Source organism: Nuphar pumila, chromosome 14, assembly GCF_984573655.1.
Source record: "Nuphar pumila chromosome 14, dmNupPumi1.hap1.1, whole genome shotgun sequence".
In the NCBI taxonomy this organism is placed as follows: domain Eukaryota; kingdom Viridiplantae; phylum Streptophyta; class Magnoliopsida; order Nymphaeales; family Nymphaeaceae; genus Nuphar; species Nuphar pumila.
The window spans coordinates 11779487-11800982 of NC_143262.1; the positions used below are offsets into that span (position 1 = coordinate 11779487).

Consider the following 21496-nt stretch of genomic DNA (forward strand, 5'->3'; position numbering starts at 1 on the left):
CTTTTACAACAACCTAATATGTGCAACAACCTAAAAAGAAAAATGACTTTCTACATAATAGAAAGGTTACAACAACAATATAACATCTTTCTATAAATTAGGAAGATTACAAAAAATATTTGAAATTGAAATCTTAAAATACAAAAGTGAATTTGCCTCCAGCCTTGCACGTTACTGTTATTAGAGATAAGATAACGCATGGACGTTGACGTTGTTGAAGATAATTTTGACAGTTTTGGCACTCTCTGTATAACTCCATGAAATGCAAATACACCAAGGATTTTGTTGTACTTATGAATGTTTGGTCTTTTATATGTGTGCTTGAAATTATTCAGGATTAATTTATCAAAGAGTTGAGATGCAAATAATAGAGTTTTGTTAAATATCCAATCCAAATAGGACAACTTATAATTTTGATAGTTTTGGCACCCTTAATGTGTTGATGTTTTCACTGCAAGGATCAACAATACCTCGGAGTGTAGTTCAGCATGGTCCTACATGCTGGCCCGATACTCATGCACACTTGAAAAAAGATCCTACCTTGGTGTACGGAAAGAATAAGCAAATCCAGTTCTAGTCACATGTACGGAGTCGAACAAACTCCGAGCTCCAACAATGGAGTTCGTCCTCTAGTCGTCCAATATAGGAGAGAGAGAGAATCGTTGGATATGGGAGGATTTGAGAGAAGAGAGGATAACATAGAAAGAAAGAGAGGAGAAGAGGGAGAGATTTAGAAGGAGGGAGGGGCGTCACCTTCTTTCCCTGCTGGTCCATTCACAGAAGTCTTTCTTTTTATTTCTTCTTAACTTCCTTTTTCTTAACTCATTTTATGGTATATAAATTTATCATTATCTTCTTTTGTTTTCTGTTATTTTGAAATATTGATAGAGATAGAGAAGTGGTCAATTCTCCTTTTGAAGGCAAGTGGGTGGGTCTCACAGGGGAGGCAACCCACACTTGCTTCATTTACCATACTTCCTTCCCTTTCTTTTTGGGGAAAGTAGATTAGGTGAGTGATTACCCTAATCTAAAATTTTAGGAAGTTGTAAATCTCTCTCTCTCTCTCTCTCTCTCTCTCTATATATATATATATATATATATATATATATGAAAAAAAATAGATTTTCTTAACAAGGTAGGTTGGTCCCATAGGGGGGACGAGCCTCTCTCTCTCTCTCTCTCTCTCTCTCTCTCTCTCTCTCTCTCTCTCTCTATATATATATATATATATATATATATATATATATATATATATATATATATATATATATATATATATACTTTTTATTCTTATTATTCTCAGGACTCTAAATTCTCATTTGGACCAAGATTCAAATTGGATCCATTCTATTAGGATTGGGAACACTTCAGTCTTGGGTTGGACTCCGGATCCACCTGAGATCCACACCGACACACTGAACCCAATGACTTGATAATGGATCACGGATCTCTTTAAGATCCAAATCTAAATCCAAGTTTTAACCCAATCACCAATTTAAACATGGTGTTCAAATTTCAAGTTTTAAATTCTTGGAACACTTAATTTCACTAGATTTCATGATTTAACTAATAACAATATTATTTGAAAGTTCTGCACAACCTCGAAATTAAAATTTTACCAAATTCACAGGTCTTACATAAATAATCACCATAAATATAGGCATAAAAAGAGCAAGCTATATCGGTTGAAAAGAAACCACTAGGCAGGCATAAGACTTTGTTGTGAGGATTTTCAAGATGGTCAGAATTGCAACACCAATAAATTCAATAGATTCAAACAGGGTAGAGAAAAATTGGGGCACATCGATTACCAAAACTAAGAAAACCATTGAGTACCAAAAGAAAAAAAAGGAAACATGATTATGCTCAGCTGACATGGGGATGACACCAACATAGAGCTCTACGTTTCAAAAATAAATTCTTGAGTGTAACAATGCCACTAGGCAGTGCCACTTCAATGTTGCGCAGTTTCCTCTAACACCAGGAAAGACATCAATAAATGTCAAATTTATCATCAGAAATTCCCATAAAAGGCACATCTATTGTCAAATACTAAACCTACCATTTTTTTCAGATGCAAGCCCCACTCAAAAAGTTGATACAAGTAAATACTAATGCTAGCACCACCACTAATGCTGTCCTACAACAACAGGATGCAGTCCCCACTCAAAAAAAATTGTTATACAACAGTATCTGCAATTTCAAAAAGTACTCCAAATTTACATTCATATGTTGCAATTTCATTGTCAATCTTACAGGGGAAAAGAAATAGATGGTTACAACCTGCAACATACTGATAGGAATCAATTTCATGCAAATTCAGTCCACCAAGAGAAATCTTTTTGAATAGGGAAGCTGGGGAACAACCCCAATGGACTTGAACCCGAGATGCCCCTTTGTTGTGGTAGTGCAACCTAACCATCCAGCTATCTCCTTTGACCCCTCCAAGAGAGAGATAAACATAAAATTAAAATTGCTTGCCTCAACTTCATTCATGCTATAATTGATATTGGCTAGTTAAATTTTTAAAAGGAGTCTCTTCACGTTCACCAGACCAAAAAACTCCTTGTACAAGAGCTATCAATTTCTTCAGCTTGTCAAGTTTTCATGCAATTCCTGGGGCCAATTGCTGTATTGAACACAGAAAGTGGAAATCTTACCTGCTTCAGCGAGTTCTCACACCCATTTCAAGGTTATCTGCAGGTATTTAAACTTTATTGCTCTCAGAAGAACATCATCACCAAACCAATGCCTAGTGGGCGAATCAAACTTTGTGTGCTTCTGATCAACTGCAAACTACAATTCAGATCACAAAAGGAAACCAGTGTCTTCACTCGGAATATCAAGATATGCATGCAAATCAGCAAATCATATATTAGATCTGTTACATCCCATGAGATATCATGATAGACAAACACATAATGAACCACTACTGAACTCTTCTATGTTCCTTCCAAGGTGGATACTTTTCATATGGCTCGAACCCGCCCTGCCATTGGGAAAATTGTCTCATCAAGCGTTTATATATCTTTGTCTCTTCGGGTGTGATCTCCAATTTCGGAGCACTAAAACTCAACTTAACAGGGCACAAATCATCAAACTGTTCCACCAGATCCTTCTCCCCACCACCCAAAGCAGGGGGGCTTTTATGCACCTGAGAAACCAAAACATCAAACTTTCTGCCAACATGATTGCATGGTGATGTTGTGGAAGCATGATTGCAATGGTTACAGAGTGCTTCAGAGCATTCAGTGTTCTGCCTATTATTGAGATGGGACTCAATAACAGCTGGGGGCTTATGAAAAAACAACAGATTCCCACCTTGAAATTCCTGAGAACCAAAATATGCTTCATTGTCATCAGAAAGAGACACAACAGGTTCAACCACTGTATGGGAAGTTTCCAAAGATACTCGATTCTCACAAGCTTTGAGGAGTTCTTCACACTGGTTATCTATTTCCAGTTCAGCAGAAGAACCATCCAATTTGTCTTGTGAAGCATAATTACCTGTCTTGCTGTCCATTTGTCGAAGAGCGAGTAAAATGGGAAGAGGAAGCACTGGACCCACAAGAGCATGGCTCTTTAATGCACTGGGTGGCAATTTCTCATTTCGTGTTGAAGGTATCCTCAAGAAAAAGGGTGGAAACTGCATGACGGATGAACAAGGGACATCCAAAAAATGCATATCCCTACCTTGGCCAGCACAAAGGTCTGAGTATCTGAAGAATGCAAATTGCAATAGGTCTAAAGGAAGACCTGTCCACATCATTCCACAGGCTACTTCATACATACTGCTAGGGATAGTTAATTTATGAAGAGTATCTGTAACTGAAGGAATTGAACCCGTCATCTTCACCCCTGCACACTCTAATAAGCCATTCACTAATTCCCTAGAAGTTCGAGTATGAGACAACTTTATGCAATTCCTTAACACTCCTTCAAAAGCAAGGTTTTGGTTCCGTGAAGCAAAGGTCTGAGCGAGATCTGATCCTCCATTAAGGTAACAAAGGAGATAATGAAGATCAAAAAACTTGAACTTAACAAGTATTTCACCTTGTCGTCCCTCCGTGCACAAAGGTGGATCGTCTGGATCGGAAGTAACTTCTTTTTCCACACATGAAAAGCTCCATGAGGCCTTGTAGTTTTGGTATTCAAGTTTGCCAGATGAGAACAATTTCACCATGCCAAATCCCCCACAACCACCGTCCTTGTTTTTATGTGATTCAGATTCAGTACTCATGGGAAAACGCCCTTCATTAGTGACAACACAGAATCCCGACAACCTTTCCTGGTCAGAACCCTCGATGGGAAGTTCCTTCTGAACGATACATACACTGCAAGAACAGTTTTTTCCTAGCAATGTCAACTCCGATGGAAGCTCCCATGCATATACCAGGCTTGGGCAATCCAAAGACGCAACAGCATCAGGATGAGGACCGTAGCAGAAGATACTGAACTCACAGTCTCTGGAAGAACCAACAAATATCGCAAACCCCGAATCAGAAGCCCACTTAAACTCGCCATTTGATGGCCTTAGATCAGACAATCGGTGAATTTCAATGTACCGAGGATTATAAATACCATGATCCCATTGCAAAAGCGGCGCTAATGGCTGCCGTGTATCGAAAAGAAGCAAATAATAATTTGAAGCAACAGCAAACTGAAAATCATCAAATCTAGACTTGCAAAATGCAACCAAACGATCGTTTTCAAGAGCGTGAAGCCTAAACGAATCACAAACCTCAACCTTTGCAATAACACTCACTTTTGCATCCTTACTTCTGGAATCGATCAAAATCACCACAACGGCACAAGCAACGATGAAAATTCGAGGATGCCAAGAGAAATCACAACTCCACCACGCACTTTCAGAGTCATCGCAACCAAAATGGCCTAAATCTCTAGCGATTGATCTACCATGCAATCTTAGAGGCACTTTAAAAGATCCGATACACGAATTCAGATCAAACAAACGCAATTCTCCGTTCTCTAATATGACGGCACTGTCTTCGGGCACATGCGGACTCCAACAAGCATGAGAAAGGTGGTTTCGAAACGTCGTGAACGCCAAATGAACTAAAGTCGGCCTGGAATCCCTAATATCAACTCTGTACCAATGAGCAGAGTAGGAAGTACAAGCAAGAAGAAAGCCTTCGGTGGAAGAATCGCATACAGGATGCGACGACGACGAAGGAGGAGAAACCCTAGAATTCGCCAAAATCTGAAGAATCCGGTGACCGAACCCCTGAGACAATCTGTAGACGGACCCATCCTCTTTCGATCGAAGCCTCTCCCGGACATCTTCTTGCGCATCTCCGGAGAAGAGGACACCTCCGATCTGGTCGAAGTTATCTCCGACGGGGAAAAGAAGCAAAAGATCGCCATTCCTGCACTTCAGTGTTTGGAGGGTGTTGCCCGGGGAGAATTGATCGGAGAACCGACGGCTGAGCTTGTCGTCCTCGCGGGAGACAGATGAGAGGACGGAGAAGGAGACGAACTGATGGAAGCTCCGGTGGAAGGCGTCGACAGAGTCTCGGAGCGTCGGGGCGGAGGGAGGGTCGGAGATCGGTGGAGAGGGCGCTGGAAAGGGGAGAAGAGCGGTCGGAGGGCCAAAGGGACAAAAGAGGAGGGGGCCTAAGGTTTTGGCGGAGTCTCCGGCTAGGAGGAGAGGCGTCGGGAAGACGGAGGCGACGGTCCAAAAGGATTTCCAGCCCGCCGAGAACTCCATCGTTCACTTCCCTACTTCTCACGAGAAGCGACGCCCCGAAATCTTAACCCAAATTTTGAGAATTTTTTTTTTCAATACAGCAGAAACAAGTAATACTATAAGGTTAAGCATTCTGGAACATTACAGTGGGGAGCAAGACCAAAACATTTATTTCGTTATCAATGAATAATTCTCAAACTATCCCTGGAACAGTAAATCCAAAATCTAGATTTGATGCCTCATCCCGCAGTCGCTCATAAACTCTGCTCTTCACCTGAAAAATGATAAATTTATAAAAATTAGACTACAACTATCTAAGTAGGAATTAATGTAATTTTTTTTGCAGGTATATCATGTGTCAAGTATGTGGTGTGAGTGTCGAGTGTGATTTCAGCATATATAAGAATAAGCAAAGATCTATACTACGACAGACAACAATTTATCAAAAGTTAACTGGCAGGTAACATCGTTAGCAGCATTTAAATATCCCATAACCACAAATACGAATTCATGCAATGATTTAGAGGAATGCAATTATGACAATTACATAATTCAGGTAAGCACTCCTACAACATGATGCTTCTATTAGGCATAAAAGAACATTAATCAATACCATGAATTACGATTCAAGTAGAACAGGACATTTAACATGCATTAGAAGTTAAACATCACGCATTCACCAAACATATAACAATTAAGGGAACATATAACATATGCATGTTCTAATAGATAGTATGAATATGCATGATTTATGTGCAATGCATGAACACTTTATTATCTTTCATTAAAGTTTCTCTTTCCATATGCATGCCCTATTAAATGCATTCAATTTAAGTTTCTCTTTTTAATTAATTACCGTTACCCACGGATACACTAAACGGGTAAAATCCTCGAGCTCAAATTAGGTTCCTAGGGTAGCTTAACACACAATTTGTATTTTATTACTGGGTTCCAAACTTAGCCCTCGACCGATATCAGGAAACAGCATCATCCATCACAACATTAGACCTCCACATCTAATGTCGGGGACACCAGAGACACCCCATGCCCACAAGTGTCACTTCCTTGGTATACCAAAAACAACAGTTGCGTCAAACACACCACCCCCAAGTAAAGTGACGGACTTTCCTTAAAACCGTAGCCAGAAGAAAGAACCTTAATATCGAGTTCAAAGGACAAAATAAAGCACACAGAATTTTTGTATCCTCACGGTCGCCACAAGACCGGATCTCTAATATTCCCATGCTCCATATGAGATACCTCAGAACATATATTACATTGTTCTTATTCATTATTTTTTATTAAAAGCCAATTATTGAGTTTTGCAATTCAGCATGCAAAAACAAGGCAAAAGAGCTCGCATCTACCTCTGCGAGAACCATCACGAGGCCCCCTCCCGTGGAACCACATAGAACAGTGCAATATAGAGCAATAAAATTACATTTGCAAATCAACATGCAAAATTAATAATATCGGCTTGCAAATCAACATGCAACTATAAGCTCACAAATCAGCACACCAAGCTCTTCACGTTCTAACACCCGTGGCAACAATAGAACAGCGCAATTAAAACCATGGTATAAATGTGATTTTTACGATGCATTTAAACAATTAAAGAGAGAGCAAACCATGGTTGCCAGTTGAGAAAGCGGGAGCGAGAAGCGATACGGGAAGCGAGAAGCGATACGGGAAGCGAGAAGCGAGGTACTTTTAAAATTTTAGGAAGCGAGAAGCGTGGGACCACTTAAGAGTGAGTCGGGAACCGTCTCGGAAGCGACCTGGGAAACGTCTCGGAAGCGACCTAGGAAGCAAATCGGAAGCGAGGGGGAAGCGAGAAAAAAATAAAAAAAATATATAAAAAATTTGAAAAAAATGGAGGAAGTGAGGGGGAAACGTAAAGGAAGCGAGGGGGAAGCGTGGGGGAAACATGGGGGAAGCGTGGGGGGAAGCGCGATGGGAGGGAAGCGCGCTTTCCCTTAAAAAGTGGTGTTTCCCCAGGTGTTTCGGAAGCGCGACGTTTCGCGCTTCCCCACTTACCTAGGCGCTTCCGGTAACTCTGAAGCAAACCAAAGCTCAAAGCTCTCCAGGCCTGTGATGATTCATTTCGATCATCGATGTATTGTATGCAAAAATTATAACAATATGCAATATATGCAATGATACCAACATGTTTCCAAATGCACATTCATTCATACCAATTTAACAATGTGCATGATCTACAACCTTTGTATGCATGAGTTTACCCCACTATGCCATGTCCATGCTTTCATTTATCAAGTATAAAACATACTCCCACGAAAGCACATATTGTAACATTCAACATTTGAAGTTTGTGTAAGCATGTGACAGCCAATTTGTATTCAAAACAAAAGCAAGCAGGGTGAGTCAAGTAGGCATGTGCAAAGTCCCGTCATCAGCAGGCAATAAAGGCAAACCATCCCTACTTAGTAAAATCTAAAAACTACATCACATAAATGAACACACTCTCAGTATGTGTGCACATGCACTTGGAACCGATTGCAATAATATATTGTTAAAGCATATCATATTAAGTCCAAGCATATGAAACAAAATTTCATCCATAGCATAAAATCAGAATCAAAATACATACACTTAGGCCAACACTGAGTCAGAAAAGAAAACACTCTTTTAAACCCCTCTTTCATTTTATGTATAATTTTTTTTTCTTAATGAAAATACTGGGCCTGGCAGGAGGCTGCCAAACCAGCTCAACCAAACCCAGTTGGCTGGGATCAGTCCAGCCAACTGAGTTGGCTAAAACTCCAACCAGTGTTGTGAAAAGCGTTGAGGCGTAGCGAGGCGCTCCACCAAAATCTGAGGCGAGGCGTAAGCCTCGAGGCGCAAAGCGTAAGCCTCAAAAAAAATTAACTTAAAAAAAAACTATAAAAAATGATCTAAAATTATAAATAAATAAGAAATGCTTTATTGATGAAGCACCAACCAACACGAAATAAAAAAATCTCAAATAAATACGAAAAAAATATTAGATTAACATGTAAAAGTAACATAAATGGCAAAGAACAATAAACATCCACTTGAGCCTTTTTCTATAGCTACAGTTGGAAAAACCAAAAGGAAATAACACACAAACATAAAAGCAAGCACTGTGGAAGGTGAAGTCCACTGAACATAACAAACAAGAGAACAGTAAAAGAGAAAGGTCCCATCAATATACTAGAGATAAATTGGGTCGTTGATCCTTTTCCCTTGGTACCAGAAATGTGGACAGCCTAAACGCACAACGAATCAAATGAGTGAGTTTAAGGAGGGGAGAGAAATTCAGCAAATTCATGTCAACTATTGTAACAAACATAAATAGAAATTTCAAGCAATTGCACATAAAGATTCAAGCAGCCTAGCATGCAATATGGTGAAAATTGGTCTTCAAAAATATCAAACAATTTCTCGAGAAAGAAAAAATCTCAGCGACAACAATGAGCCAATGTATTTCCATCGATGAAGAGAAGAACATAAGACACAATCGTTATGTGGGTGAGTGAAAAAAATCAGCCTTTGGATGTAATCGGAAAAGGCTTTCTTTTGGAAGCACTAGACATAGTGGTGCTCTGATCTCAAGTGGCACCTTAAACTCGAGATGAGGGTTGCCAAGGGAGCGGAGCAACCGCTTCATCTTGCCCAAGGTAATAAACCCAGAAAATTGTTACCGGAAAACACAGAGGTCGCCGGCGGCGAGTGGTGTCCGGCGACAGCAGTGGCGGCGGCGAGTGGTAGCACGGCGGTGGCTGTGAGTCGCTGGCACGGCTGTGAGTCGCTGGCACGGCTGTGAGTCGCTGGCACGGCTGTGAGTCGCTGGCGAGTGGTCGCACGGTGGTGGTTGTGGTCGCACGGCGGCGGCGAGTGGTCGCACGGCGATGATCGGCTACGGGTGGTGGCCGGCTGCGAGTGGTGGCTGGCGGCGAGTGGTGGCCGGCGACAGCAGTGGCGGGGGACGAGAGGGGACGGAGTGGAGAGAGAAGGGGTGAGGGCTTTCCCTCGCCCCGAAGCGCCTGTGTCTTTTTTAAAGACACAGGCGCTTCGATCTCTCGAGAATACTGGCCCGGATCCGGGTCGAACTCGGGTCCGGGCCATCCAATTTTTAATGCGCGCCTCACTTTGAGGCGCGCCTCGCCTCAAGGCGCATGAGGCGTACGCCTTAACGGTGTTGCGCTTTTTAAGTGCGCCTCAAGGCGAAAAGGGCCTCGCCTCGAGGCGAGGCGCGCTTTTTGCGTCTTGAGGCGCGTTTTTAAACAACACTGACTCCAAAAGAGCGTAATATCTTTTTTTTTCATGAATCATGGATAGCTCAATGTAACAAGTGCTAAGCACATAGGCTTTTGTGTACGTTCAGCAAAGGTGTGTGTGGTCAGTTATCACAACCAGAACATCTTACTAATTCACCAAAAAAAAAATCAATACTGAATATGCTCCAGCACATGAACATTCAAACATCTCATTACACAGGATCTGGGTTTTTGTTTCAAAGGACTTATTGTGATGTCTAATCTTTTGACTAGATTTAACATCTTCATAAAGCTTTATGGTAAGACAGTTTTGACTAATAATTAAATTTCTTCTTGCATCAAAAAAGAATGAAATTTACAATTAAACATTCTGAAATTTAATCAAACAAACCAAGAACGACCCAAGACCACAATTGTATGCTCAAACTGAAAAGAATCTACACTGCATTTTGTACTTAATTCAATAAACAGGTAAAATTGACAAGTTGTTTGCCCCATAGTACTACGAGAATTGTGAAGCCTATATTATGTTAGGTCTAATGGTCACCAAGGCAGAAGAGGAAATCTGATGATGTTCTAAAATCATGAAATCAGGTAAATGATCATAGGCCTACAAAAGTGGGCAAATTGTGGATTGAGACTGTCTTTAATATGTAAATCTTATAGGGAACCAGTACAACGTACAATCATAGCAGAGGCAATATCATGAGCATCTTGATCATATATAAAAAAAACATAAATTGAATATGCTACACGAGAATAACATGTAACCAAGGCTAAACACAGTCATTAACTGGTAACCGAATTTGCAGACAGTCTATGAAACCACAGGTAAACCAATTTTATAATAACCATCAGACAGTATAAGCGCTGATTTGGCAACAGGCTACCTACAATCCCTATAGCCACATCGGCAGACATTTATCATGATATAAACTAGTAACAGACAGATAGTACTAAAAGATTTGATTTCATACAATTTAACCCCCAAGTCGAATAAAACTCCCCTTATAATAGACATCTGAGACCAGACATCCCCCTTTTAGCAGAAAATCGAAATCGTACATCCCCTTCACAATGGAAATCCGAAACCCCCAAATCATAGATTTGGGTTTTCGGATTAGGGTTGATGGAAACCCCCAATTCGTCTAACCCCACACTCGAGATTCTGAATTCCCCGAATCAGTCGATTCGAGGTTTCCATTGTCGTAAGCCCTTACCCTCCCCTTGTTAAGTAGGGATTTGCGGTCAACCCCATCAAACTTCTACGTTCAAGTTTCCAAAATCCCTAAATTCTAAGGTTTGGCGATTCCCGGCACCATGAATCTGAAAATCCCCTTGTTTTTAGTAGGGATTCTCGTCTCTCCCCACACACACCCGAGCATATGGTATAACCACAAAAAGAAAAACAGTATCCTACCTGGTCCGGCGAGAGGAGGAAGCAGCCGCCGCGGTTGGGAGGTCGCCGACGTCGATTGTTCCACTGCGAGGGAGCCGGTTGTCGATGGGTGGCCAACGGCGTCGACTTAGTCGCACACAGGGAGGTGAAGCCGAGAGGGAGACGGTAAGAGCAGAGTGAGAGGAGAAGAGAGGCAGAGGAGAGTGAGGGAGGAAGAGGGATTCGGGACCCCCTTTAGTAGGAGGGTGGCCTCCCGAAAAGGGGGGAGGCCGTTACCCTCACCCCGGCGGCTACGCACCTCCCCTCCCCCCTTCCATCGCTACTGATACCCACTAAGGTTCTGAAGGAACCCTAGCAGGTTTTTATCGGGCAGGCACAGTGCCCCCGATATACTTTTTTTTTTTAACGTGGGGCGCAGTTCGGGACTGAGACCCGGGACCCGCGAACCTATTGCGGATCCGATGCTCATTAGGGTCCGCGATTTGGACCCCCACGGATCCACTTCGGGTCCGAAATATTTTCCAATCTTTTTTTTTATTTATTTCTATTTACATCTATATATATATTTTTAATAGGTTATATGTATAAGAGGTTGTACATATATATATATATATATATATATATATATATATATGTGGGTTTTGGATCCGAAACTTTGATCCATGCCGAAATCACACGACGCCTAAAATATTAAATTTTTTTTTTTAAATGTGGTTATTACAAAAACTTTGTCGCTTCCCCAATTATAGGTAACTCTCTCGAAATGGGTCGGGTCAGGAACGTGCCGAACCTGCATCTGGATACTGGATTAACCGTTTAAGATGATCAAATCTAGACCTGGTTCTTGATTCATATAGATCCAATAGCTTTCCTGCTGGATCCGACCCAGATTCATATGTGAGTTACTGACTGTTGAGTGTTGTGGTAGGACTGTGTTCATCAACACGGGTCTGACCGGGGCCTGAACTTTTAAACCCATTTGCTCCCTAGTGAGAGTTTAGCTTCATTAAATCATTGGTGTGCACCTTTCCTTATGGAACTGCATACAAAAGGTGAAAAGTGAAGACCATTGCCTACTTCTTGTTGGTGAATGGAAATATGATTGATTAGGATTATATCTGTAACTAATTGTGTGCATAAGGTGGACAAGTCTGAAGCTCAATTTTGATCCCGTTGGTTCGGGTTAAGCCCAACAAAGGTATCCATGAAAACATGCAAGTCATTTATTTATAAATTTATATGCTAAATAAAAGATGTTAAATAAAACAAAAAACAACTCAAAAAAACCATTTATCATGCTTCAATTTAATTATCACTCTATATTGATTTGCTTGTCTTTTTTCAAGTTAGGAGGTTCACATAAATATTAACCTATGCCCCCAAAGGGGTTCGGAGTATTGGGACAACACGCCTTAACACGCAAAAGGCACGCCTCAAGGCGCCAACCTAAGGTGAGAGGCATGAAGAAGAAGAAGAACTCATGTTTTTTAGTACTTAATTGAGATTTTCTATTGCTTATTGGTTGGAGAACTCATACTTTGTAGTACTTATTTGAGAATTTTTTGTTGTTTATTGGTTGTTGCTTTATAGGACATTATATTTTTTAATTATATAATTAGTTTTTCAATTATGTAATCAGTTTCTTAGTTACTTTTATAATTTAATCTCATGTTTTTTAGTACTTATTTGAGATTTTCTAATACTTATTGGTTGTTGCTTCATCAATAAAGCATTTCTTTATTTATTTATATTTTTAATTACTTTTTATAAATTTTTTTAAAATTTTCAAAAAAAAAATTGAGGCTTACCTTTTATGCCTCAAGGCTTACACCTCACCTTAGTTTTTGGTGGAGCGCCTCGCTACACCTCAACTTTTTATAACACTGATTGGGATGATGCCTAGGCAGCTAGACATGCGGTCTAGGTTCAAATCCCATGAGTGTCATCCCTTGCGCAAGCCAAAGCCGAAGCATGGCAACTCCCCGGAGGCAAAGCTTTAGTAGCACGGTTTAGTGACTAGATGATGAAGATGGGATCAGGCACAGTTTTGTATTGCATCATATCAAAGAGATGATTTCAGTACCTTAACTTGCCTCAATATTGAGTTAAGAAGGAAGCATATGCTATCCTTCAAGATTCCCATAGCATGGACTAAAAGGTGTAAAGATGCAGATAAAAGTGGGTGTTGCTTGCATAGGAAGCAGTTACATGTGAAGACGATTGATAATGCAGTCAGGATTGATAGGTCATCATCTGAGTTTGTTCCCATTACAAGTATGGTTCTTCTTTTCCAGAAATTGCTTATACTCGAAAATTTCATTGTTTTGAAAGGACAATATGTATTTCATCATGTATATAGAACCAGTGTTTTACTTTATTTTATTTTTCCTAAAGATTGTGGAATGTTCCTGGGGAATTCTGACTTAGAAGTTGCATAAATCAGTTTTGGGTGGTGGCTGATAGGGTGAGTCTCAGGTGTGTTAAGGGGTTCATATCTAGCATTTTTTCCATCAGCCAAAGCAGAGAGTATGTCTTCCTAGCTACCCAGAGACATGTTCTGTTGTATCATCGGAAAAGTAAAGTATGGAAAGAGGTGTTCTCAGTGAAGAACATTATTGCATTCTCCTTGTGGTTCTCTGCTCATGCTTACATAAGGACGTTTTTTTCTTGTCACCAAAGCATGAATTGGTAAATGTCATGAGAGCAATGCCTTTCTCCAAAGAATGTTGGTGCAACTCCAGTCACTTGGTTTGGAACATAAATAAATGGAACAATTAAGCATTTTCTTTTTATGATTTATTCTCATCGTTTTAAAACATATAGTTCCTGCCACTTGTAGGAAAATGGCTAGTTTGTTGCTTGCAACGTAAGATTGAAAATGAAATTTCAACATATGAATGCAAATTTGGAGTACTTTTTGAAATTGCAGATACTGTTATATAACAACATAATTTGAGTGGGGACTGCATCCCCTGTTGTTGTAGGACAACATTAGTGGTGGTGGTAGCATTAGTATTACTTGTATAAACTTTTTGAGTGGGGCTTGCATCTGAAAAATTTGGTAGGTTTAGTATTTGACAATAGATGTGCCTTTTATGGGAATTTCTGATGATAAATTTGACATTTATTGATGTCTTTCCTGGTGTTAGAGGAAACTGCGCAACATTGAAGTGGCACTGCCTAGTGGCATTGTTACACTCAAGAATTTATTTTTGAAACGTAGAGCTCTATGTTGGTGTCATCCCCATGTCAGCTGAGCATAATCATGTTTCCTTTTTTTTTCTTTTGGTACTCAATGGTTTTCTTAGTTTTGGTAATCGATGTGCCCCAATTTTTCTCTACCCTGTTAGAATCTATTGAATTTATTGGTGTTGCAATTCTGACCATCTTGAAAATCCTCACAACAAAGTCTTATGCCTGCCTAGCGGTTTCTTTTCAACCGATATAGCTTGCTCTTTGTATGCCTATATTTATGGTGATTATTTATGTAAGACCTGTGAATTTTGTAAAATTTTCATTTCGAGATGGTGCAGAACTTTCAAATAATATTGTTATTAGTTAAATCATGAAATCTAGTGAAATTAAGTGTTCCAAGAATTTAAAACTTGAAATTTGAACACCATGTTTAAATTGGTGATTGGGTTAAAACTTGGATTTAGATTTGGATCTTAAAGAGATCTGTGATCCATTGTCAAGCCATTGGATTCAGTGTGTCGGTGTGGATCTCAGGTGGATCCCGAGTCCAACCCAAGACTGAAGTGTTTCCAATCCTAATAGAATGGATCCAATTTGAATCCTGGTTCAAATGAGAATTTAGAATCCTTTGAATAATAAGAATAAAAAGTATATATATATAGAGAGAGAGAAAGGTAGAGTGGCACGTCCCCCCTATGGGACCCACCTACCTTGTTAAGAAAATCTAATTTTTTTCATATATATATATATATATATATAGAGAGAGAGAGAGAGAGAGAGATTTACAACTTCCTAAAATTTTAGATTAGGGTAATCATTCACCTAATCTACTTTCCCCAAAAAGAAAGTGAAGGAAGTACAGTAAATGAAGCAAGTGTGGGTCGCCTCCCCTGTGAGACCTACCCACTTGCCTTCAAAGACAGAATTGACCACTTCTCTATCTCTATCAATATTTCAAAATAATAGAAAACAAAAGAAGATAATGATAAATTTATATACCATAAAATGAGTTAAGAAAAAGGAAGTTAAGAAGAAATAAAAAGAAAGGCTTACCTTGTGTGAATGAAGGACCAATAGGGAAAGAAGGTGACGCCCCTCCCTCCTTCTAAATCTCTCCCTCTCCTCCTCTCTTTCTTTATATATTATCCTCTCTTCTCTCAAATCCTCCATATCCAACGATTCTCTCTCTCTCTCTCCTATATTGGACGACTAGAGGAAGGAGTCCATTGTTGGAGCTCAGAGTTTGTTCGACTCCGTACATGTGACGAGAACTGGATTTGCTTATTCTTTCCGTACACCAAGGTAGGATCTTTTTTCAAGTGTGCATGAGTATCGGGCCAGCATGTAGGACCATGCTGAACTGCACTTCGAGGTATTGTTGATCCTTGCGGTGAAAACATCAACACATTAAGGGTGCCAAAACTATCAAAATTATAAGTTGTCCTGTTTGGATTTGATATTTAACAAAACTCGATTATTTTCATATGAACTCTTTGATAAATTAATCCTGAATAATTGCAAGCACACATATAAAAGACCAAACATTCATAAGTACAACAAAATCCTTGGTGTATTTGCGTTACATGGAGTTTTACAGAGAGTGCCAAAACTGTCAAAATTATCTTAAACAACGCCAACGTCCATGTGTTATCTTATCTCTAACAACAGTAACGTGCAAGGCTGGATGCATATTCACTTTTGTATTTTAAGATTTCAATTTCAAATATTTTTTGTAATCTTCCTAATTTATAGGAAGATGTTTTATTGTTGTTGTAACCTTCCTATTATGTAGAAAGTCATTTTTCTTTTTAGGTTGTTGCACATATTGTTGCAAGAAGAAAGTTAATAAAGCCTACAACTTATTGTTGCAAGAAGAAAGTTAGAGAAAATTTTGTGTTATGCCAATTATTGATAATAATATGGTTGTTGTTGTCGATCATAGTGGGAGACTGAATTAGTCCACATAAGGCAATTCTCGTGTCAAAGGCAAAAGACAAAAAGAAAGGCTGAAATATGACAACTGTGAAAAGTTAGGTCCCACTAGAGATCATTGCTACTATATTCACGGTTTTCCAACAAAGAATGCTAATTTTCATAATCAACATGCTAACTCAAAATGCGACAAATTATCAATCTCTAAACTTCGCAGTGCAGGTCCAAACCGAGCCACCACCTTTAACCAGTGGCGGAGGCAGAAGTTTTTCGTTGGGTGGGCAGACTTCGGGTCTCGAAGACAATGTTATGGTCTTGAAGGACGATCCATTTATTCGGACCAGTGGTGGACCCAGAATTTTTTTGATGGAGGAAGAGTCATTCGTAGAGAGATAAAACTTAAATAAGCCTTTGAATTAAAATAATAATCGTTACAAACACAAACAACTAAATTTATGAACATAATAAGATAAAACTTTAAATTGTACTTGTAAACTAAAATAAAGATTGTTCACTTAAGAAATACAAACAACTAAATTCATTAAAATTTTACAACAGGCATCTTTTATTTTTCATATTTTGAAAATAATTCATAATTGCATCATCACTGATGGTATCAAATGTCTCCTTCTCTATGTAAGTAACCAAAGCATCATTGATTCATCCATCTCTCATTCTATTACGTAGACGATTTTTTATATTGTTCATAGCTGAAAATGCCCTTTCAACACTTGTTGTTGCAACTGGAAAAGTTAATGCCAACTTAATCAATAGATACACATGAGAAAATAAAATGTGCTTTTAAGTTGCTACCATTATCTCTGCTAGCTCTGCTAAAGATTTTAAACTTGAAAATTGATCACTGTTTTGCATTTCTGATATATATATATATATCTAATTGATTTTCAAGTCTAATTATGTTTATTCTAGAAAAGTCCTTAAGATAAAGCTCAGCAAGATGAATCAACTAATCTTTATCAAAAGCAGAAAAAGAATTCTTTGGACTCAAGCATGCCATTTAAAGGAGGAGCTCTGTATTTGCTTCAGTGAAACGATCATTCAACTCTTGAAGTTGCAAATCAATAATAACATAAAACACATCAATACGATAATGAGGCAATGTGGTGATCGTTTCAACCTTGCATCTTGGTCGTCCTTGAGGTATATATGAGTCTCCTAGATCAGGAATCAGAATATCAAATCACTTACAAAATATGAACACTTTGTTTATGAGAGAGTCTCATCCATTGTCTCTCAGACCTTGAAGGCACTGTTTTGATATAGTAACTAAACTCATAGCATTCACAATATCTTGATCTTTTCGCTGAAGTGCTTGTGAAAGGTCATCAGTTATTCCCAAAACTTTACATATCAAATGTGAGCAAAAAATAAATTCTTGTAGCAAACAACTATAACATGCTTTACATCACAAAACATTTCATAAATGACAGACTGGTCATCATTATAGTGAAAAAATAGCATCTTAAAAGGCTAGTATCTTCTCTACTCCAACTAGCCATAAGGTAGTAGCTATTCCTGTGAAGAAGCAGACATAAGAAACACTTCTTGTAGCAAAATATGCAGAAAATTTTAAGTAACACGCCAAGACTAAAATTGTAAATGTGTCACCATTCGCATAGAATATGGTTTTCAGTTTCAAGTTAAAGGTATTTTGGCATCATATCATTTAGTCATGTGCATTAAGTATTCTGTTTCTCTGTTACAACATTAGAATTTGAGGGCATATTCTTACTATAACATGACCATCTTACTTACAATCAAGATGATGAAAAGCCAAAAATAATGCAGCTATTGAAGATAAAATTGAAGATAATAACGGTCACACTTCTTGAAGGTTATCCATTTTTCTTCTTCTTAATCTTTTTTAACATGGAATGTCTCAACATGCATCATAACAGATGAGCTCTCACGATAGGTATCATTTTTTATGGAAAAAAGAATGATAAGGATCATGAATAGATGTATGTATGCCCAAATCATACATCACTGAAGATATATTTAGCTCCCAAGTCAAGAAAGCCTCAAAGTCGTTTTTCCTAATAAACACAAGCATTACAGTTTCTCCACAGTTCAGTTGCCAATCGAAAGATCAAAGCTGAAACTTCCAGGCATATTCTCATTATGGTAATCTTGTAATAACTAGATAGAAATTGATCATTTCTTCTGATCATACATTTTAGATCCACAAATTTTTATTCCCCTAGATGTGTTAAATATTCTAATTCCTTTAACTCAAACAGCCTATATTGATTTTCCCAAACTCAAATTACTTAAACCTTCTTATCGTGTCTGCTTCATTTGAATTTTCCTAAATAAACCATAAAACAAAAATATGTTTCATAAAAAAACTAGTTTAGATGACTGCACTTTTATGGAAAATATACTTTTATGCTCTGATATTGTATGAATTTTGGTAATATTGGCTTCTTAGAAAACTCTATGAAAGGGAATCAGCAAGAGGGTTAAGCTTTAGACAGGCTATGTATGGCCATACATCATAACTATTTAATAACAGCGTCTCACAATCATCATCCAAATGATCTCATACCCAGTAATTCTACAGAAAGTTTCGAAAAGCAAACTACGTGAAAACAGAGTCAACCTAATGAACCAAACAACAATTTCAAGTAAACAACCAAACATTCAACCGTGAAGAAAGACTATCTCAGCTTCCAACACACTATTCAATTAAACAAGCATCACGTTCTAAACAGTAACAATCACTAAGTAATAACCAATATGCCCTTTTCAGTGGCAGTTATCTATCAAAATTACTCATTGTCATCTAGCCATTAAACCAATATTTTGCACTTCATCATCATTAGCCATGCTCACTGAAATTGTTCAGAGTATTCACTATCATTCTCCAGTTCATATTATTTCACTACCAAAGACAAAGGTTTTGACTTCTTCAATCCCCAACCAAAAAGGCACAAATTGAAAGAAAAGGTTGGCACCATCCAGATCAAATAGCAAAAGTAAATACATGTATAGCCAATTTATGCAAGCAAATTAAGTGGGTAACAACTAGCTTCCTAGGCACTTAAGGTTAATCCCCTGCCTGTTTATTCCGAGAGAGAATATGTGTACATAAACTTTCTTATGAAACATCTATTGATGTAAGTCAGCAGGTTACACTTCAAATACATACACTCCACACGACCAAGTTCACAATTTGTCCATCATATACCCCAAAAGAAAGAAGTGAAAAATGAATCACAGAAAAGCGAAGGACTACTATAGGAAAGTATAATAACAATAATAAAACACGCACATGATAGCAAGATCATCAAAATCCTGAAAACCAACAAAGCAGTCCAAATTTCTAGAGCAATTAAGTCAACATGGACATGAAAAAATATACCCTTTTCTTCAAAAAAAACTCACGCTTAATCTTCCAATCCTCTTCAGCTAAAATGAAGCAAAAAGCCACAGTCACTCACCAATATTAGAAAAACACACATATACTTAAAGAAAAAAGACCACTAACCAAAAAAATAACAAAAAACCTGGAGTTTTTGCAGGTTTTGTTGCTGCGTTCTTTACTGTTAATGATCTTGAAGCTTCAGTTCTCTTCAGGAGAATCACTGAAGTTTTACAACAATGAAATCTGTGGCTGGGATTAGCAAAATGGGTATTGGAGCATGGAGTAAATGAGTGAGTTGAGATTGGGATAACATGCTTTGGGATCGGGCCATCGGCTCACCGGAAATCGCAGAAGGGCCTGAGGGAAACAGAGAGGGGAGGGAAGAGGGAGCAGGCGCAGTGCGCACGGCCGACGATGGTCGTTACGGGAGGTGAGGAGCACGGCCGGCGATTGCCGTTACGGGAGGTGAGGAGAGGAGCACGGTCGACGATGGCCGTTACAGGAGGTGAAGAGCACGATCAGCATTACGGGAGGTGAGGAGCACGACCGACGATGGCCGTTACGGGAGGTGAGGAGCACGACCGACGATGGCCGTTACGGGAGGTGAGGAGAGGAGCACGGCCGACGATGGCTGTTACAGCCTGCAGGAGGTGAGGAGGAAGGGGGAGGGCGGCGCAGGGAAAGGCATTGTCCCTTCCCGCGACCCTACTCCCTTAACCCTATTGGGTTCTCGGATCCACTTCGGTCCGGAACCGGACCCGACCCGAAACCGATCGTGATGGTGGGCGACCGCCCACCCATGCCCACCCTGGCTCCGCCACTGCTTTTAACCAATAGTCTCACTCTTTATCTCATCATGGACCAATAGAACAAATTCTTCTCTCATATTAAAAGGTAAAAAACCAATGGTGAACATGATAGATAATCGTTTTGCAAATTTAATTCATTTATTTTCTACCGCATGGATCCTTAATTCTAGAGCTAGCAATCATATGTGTTGCTCATTACCCAAGCTATCTTCAATTCAACTCCACTGTTTCAAACCTATTAGGCTTTCAAATGGAATACTTTCGTATGTGGCTCATGTTGGAAAAATCATTATTTATCCAGATATAACAAACTCATTGAATCTTTGAATTGTGATGTTTATTTCTTTTCTACTCATTATGAAATCCAAGACCCACAATCAAAGAGAATGATTGGTGTGGGTAGAATGCATGTAGGACTATATTATCTAGAGATAGAGCAAAGCCAGGTTTCCACCGATCATGTATCTCCTTTCACTCTATGGCATTGGCGACTAGGTCACCTATCTTCTTAACTCCAAAGGCATTTATCCCAAAATAATGAGTTGATTTCCTTTAATAATTATCAATATGATGTTTGCCCGTTAGTGAGATAAACTCGTTTACCTTTCTTTGATAATGACTCACATTCTTCTTGTATTTTTTTTTAATTCATGTTGATATTTGGGAAGGATATCATATTCTATCTATTACTGGAGCACAATACTTTCTTATTGTTGTGGATGATTTCTCATGTGTCACTTAGTTTTTTTTTATGTGTTTCAGATCTTAAACTAAGAAATCACTTCAAACCTTCATCAATATGAT

General features: G+C 39.0%; 2 protein-coding genes across 2 annotated transcripts in view; both read right to left on the minus strand.

Moving 5' to 3' along the window:
- Nucleotides 1-20547, minus strand: part of LOC149816389 (uncharacterized) — a 52885-nt gene extending 32338 nt beyond the window's left edge. Inside the window, exons 1-4 of the mRNA XM_089988226.1 lie at nt 20223-20547; nt 20026-20126; nt 19881-19927; nt 4054-5981 (exon numbers count right to left, since the gene is read on the minus strand). Of these exons, the coding sequence (XP_089844352.1) occupies nt 4054-5728 (1675 nt within the window). The 5' untranslated portion in view covers nt 5729-5981; nt 19881-19927; nt 20026-20126; nt 20223-20547. The remainder of the gene's footprint in view (nt 1-4053; nt 5982-19880; nt 19928-20025; nt 20127-20222) is intronic.
- LOC149816390 (uncharacterized) lies at nt 2177-4047 on the minus strand. The gene is made up of 2 exons (XM_089988227.1): nt 2661-4047; nt 2177-2433 (listed from the first exon to the last, which is right to left on the minus strand). Exon 1 carries the CDS (start codon nt 3848-3850, stop codon nt 2930-2932), a length of 921 nt encoding a protein of 306 aa, XP_089844353.1. The 5' UTR covers nt 3851-4047; the 3' UTR covers nt 2177-2433; nt 2661-2929.
- Nucleotides 20548-21496: the final 949 nt, after the last annotated feature.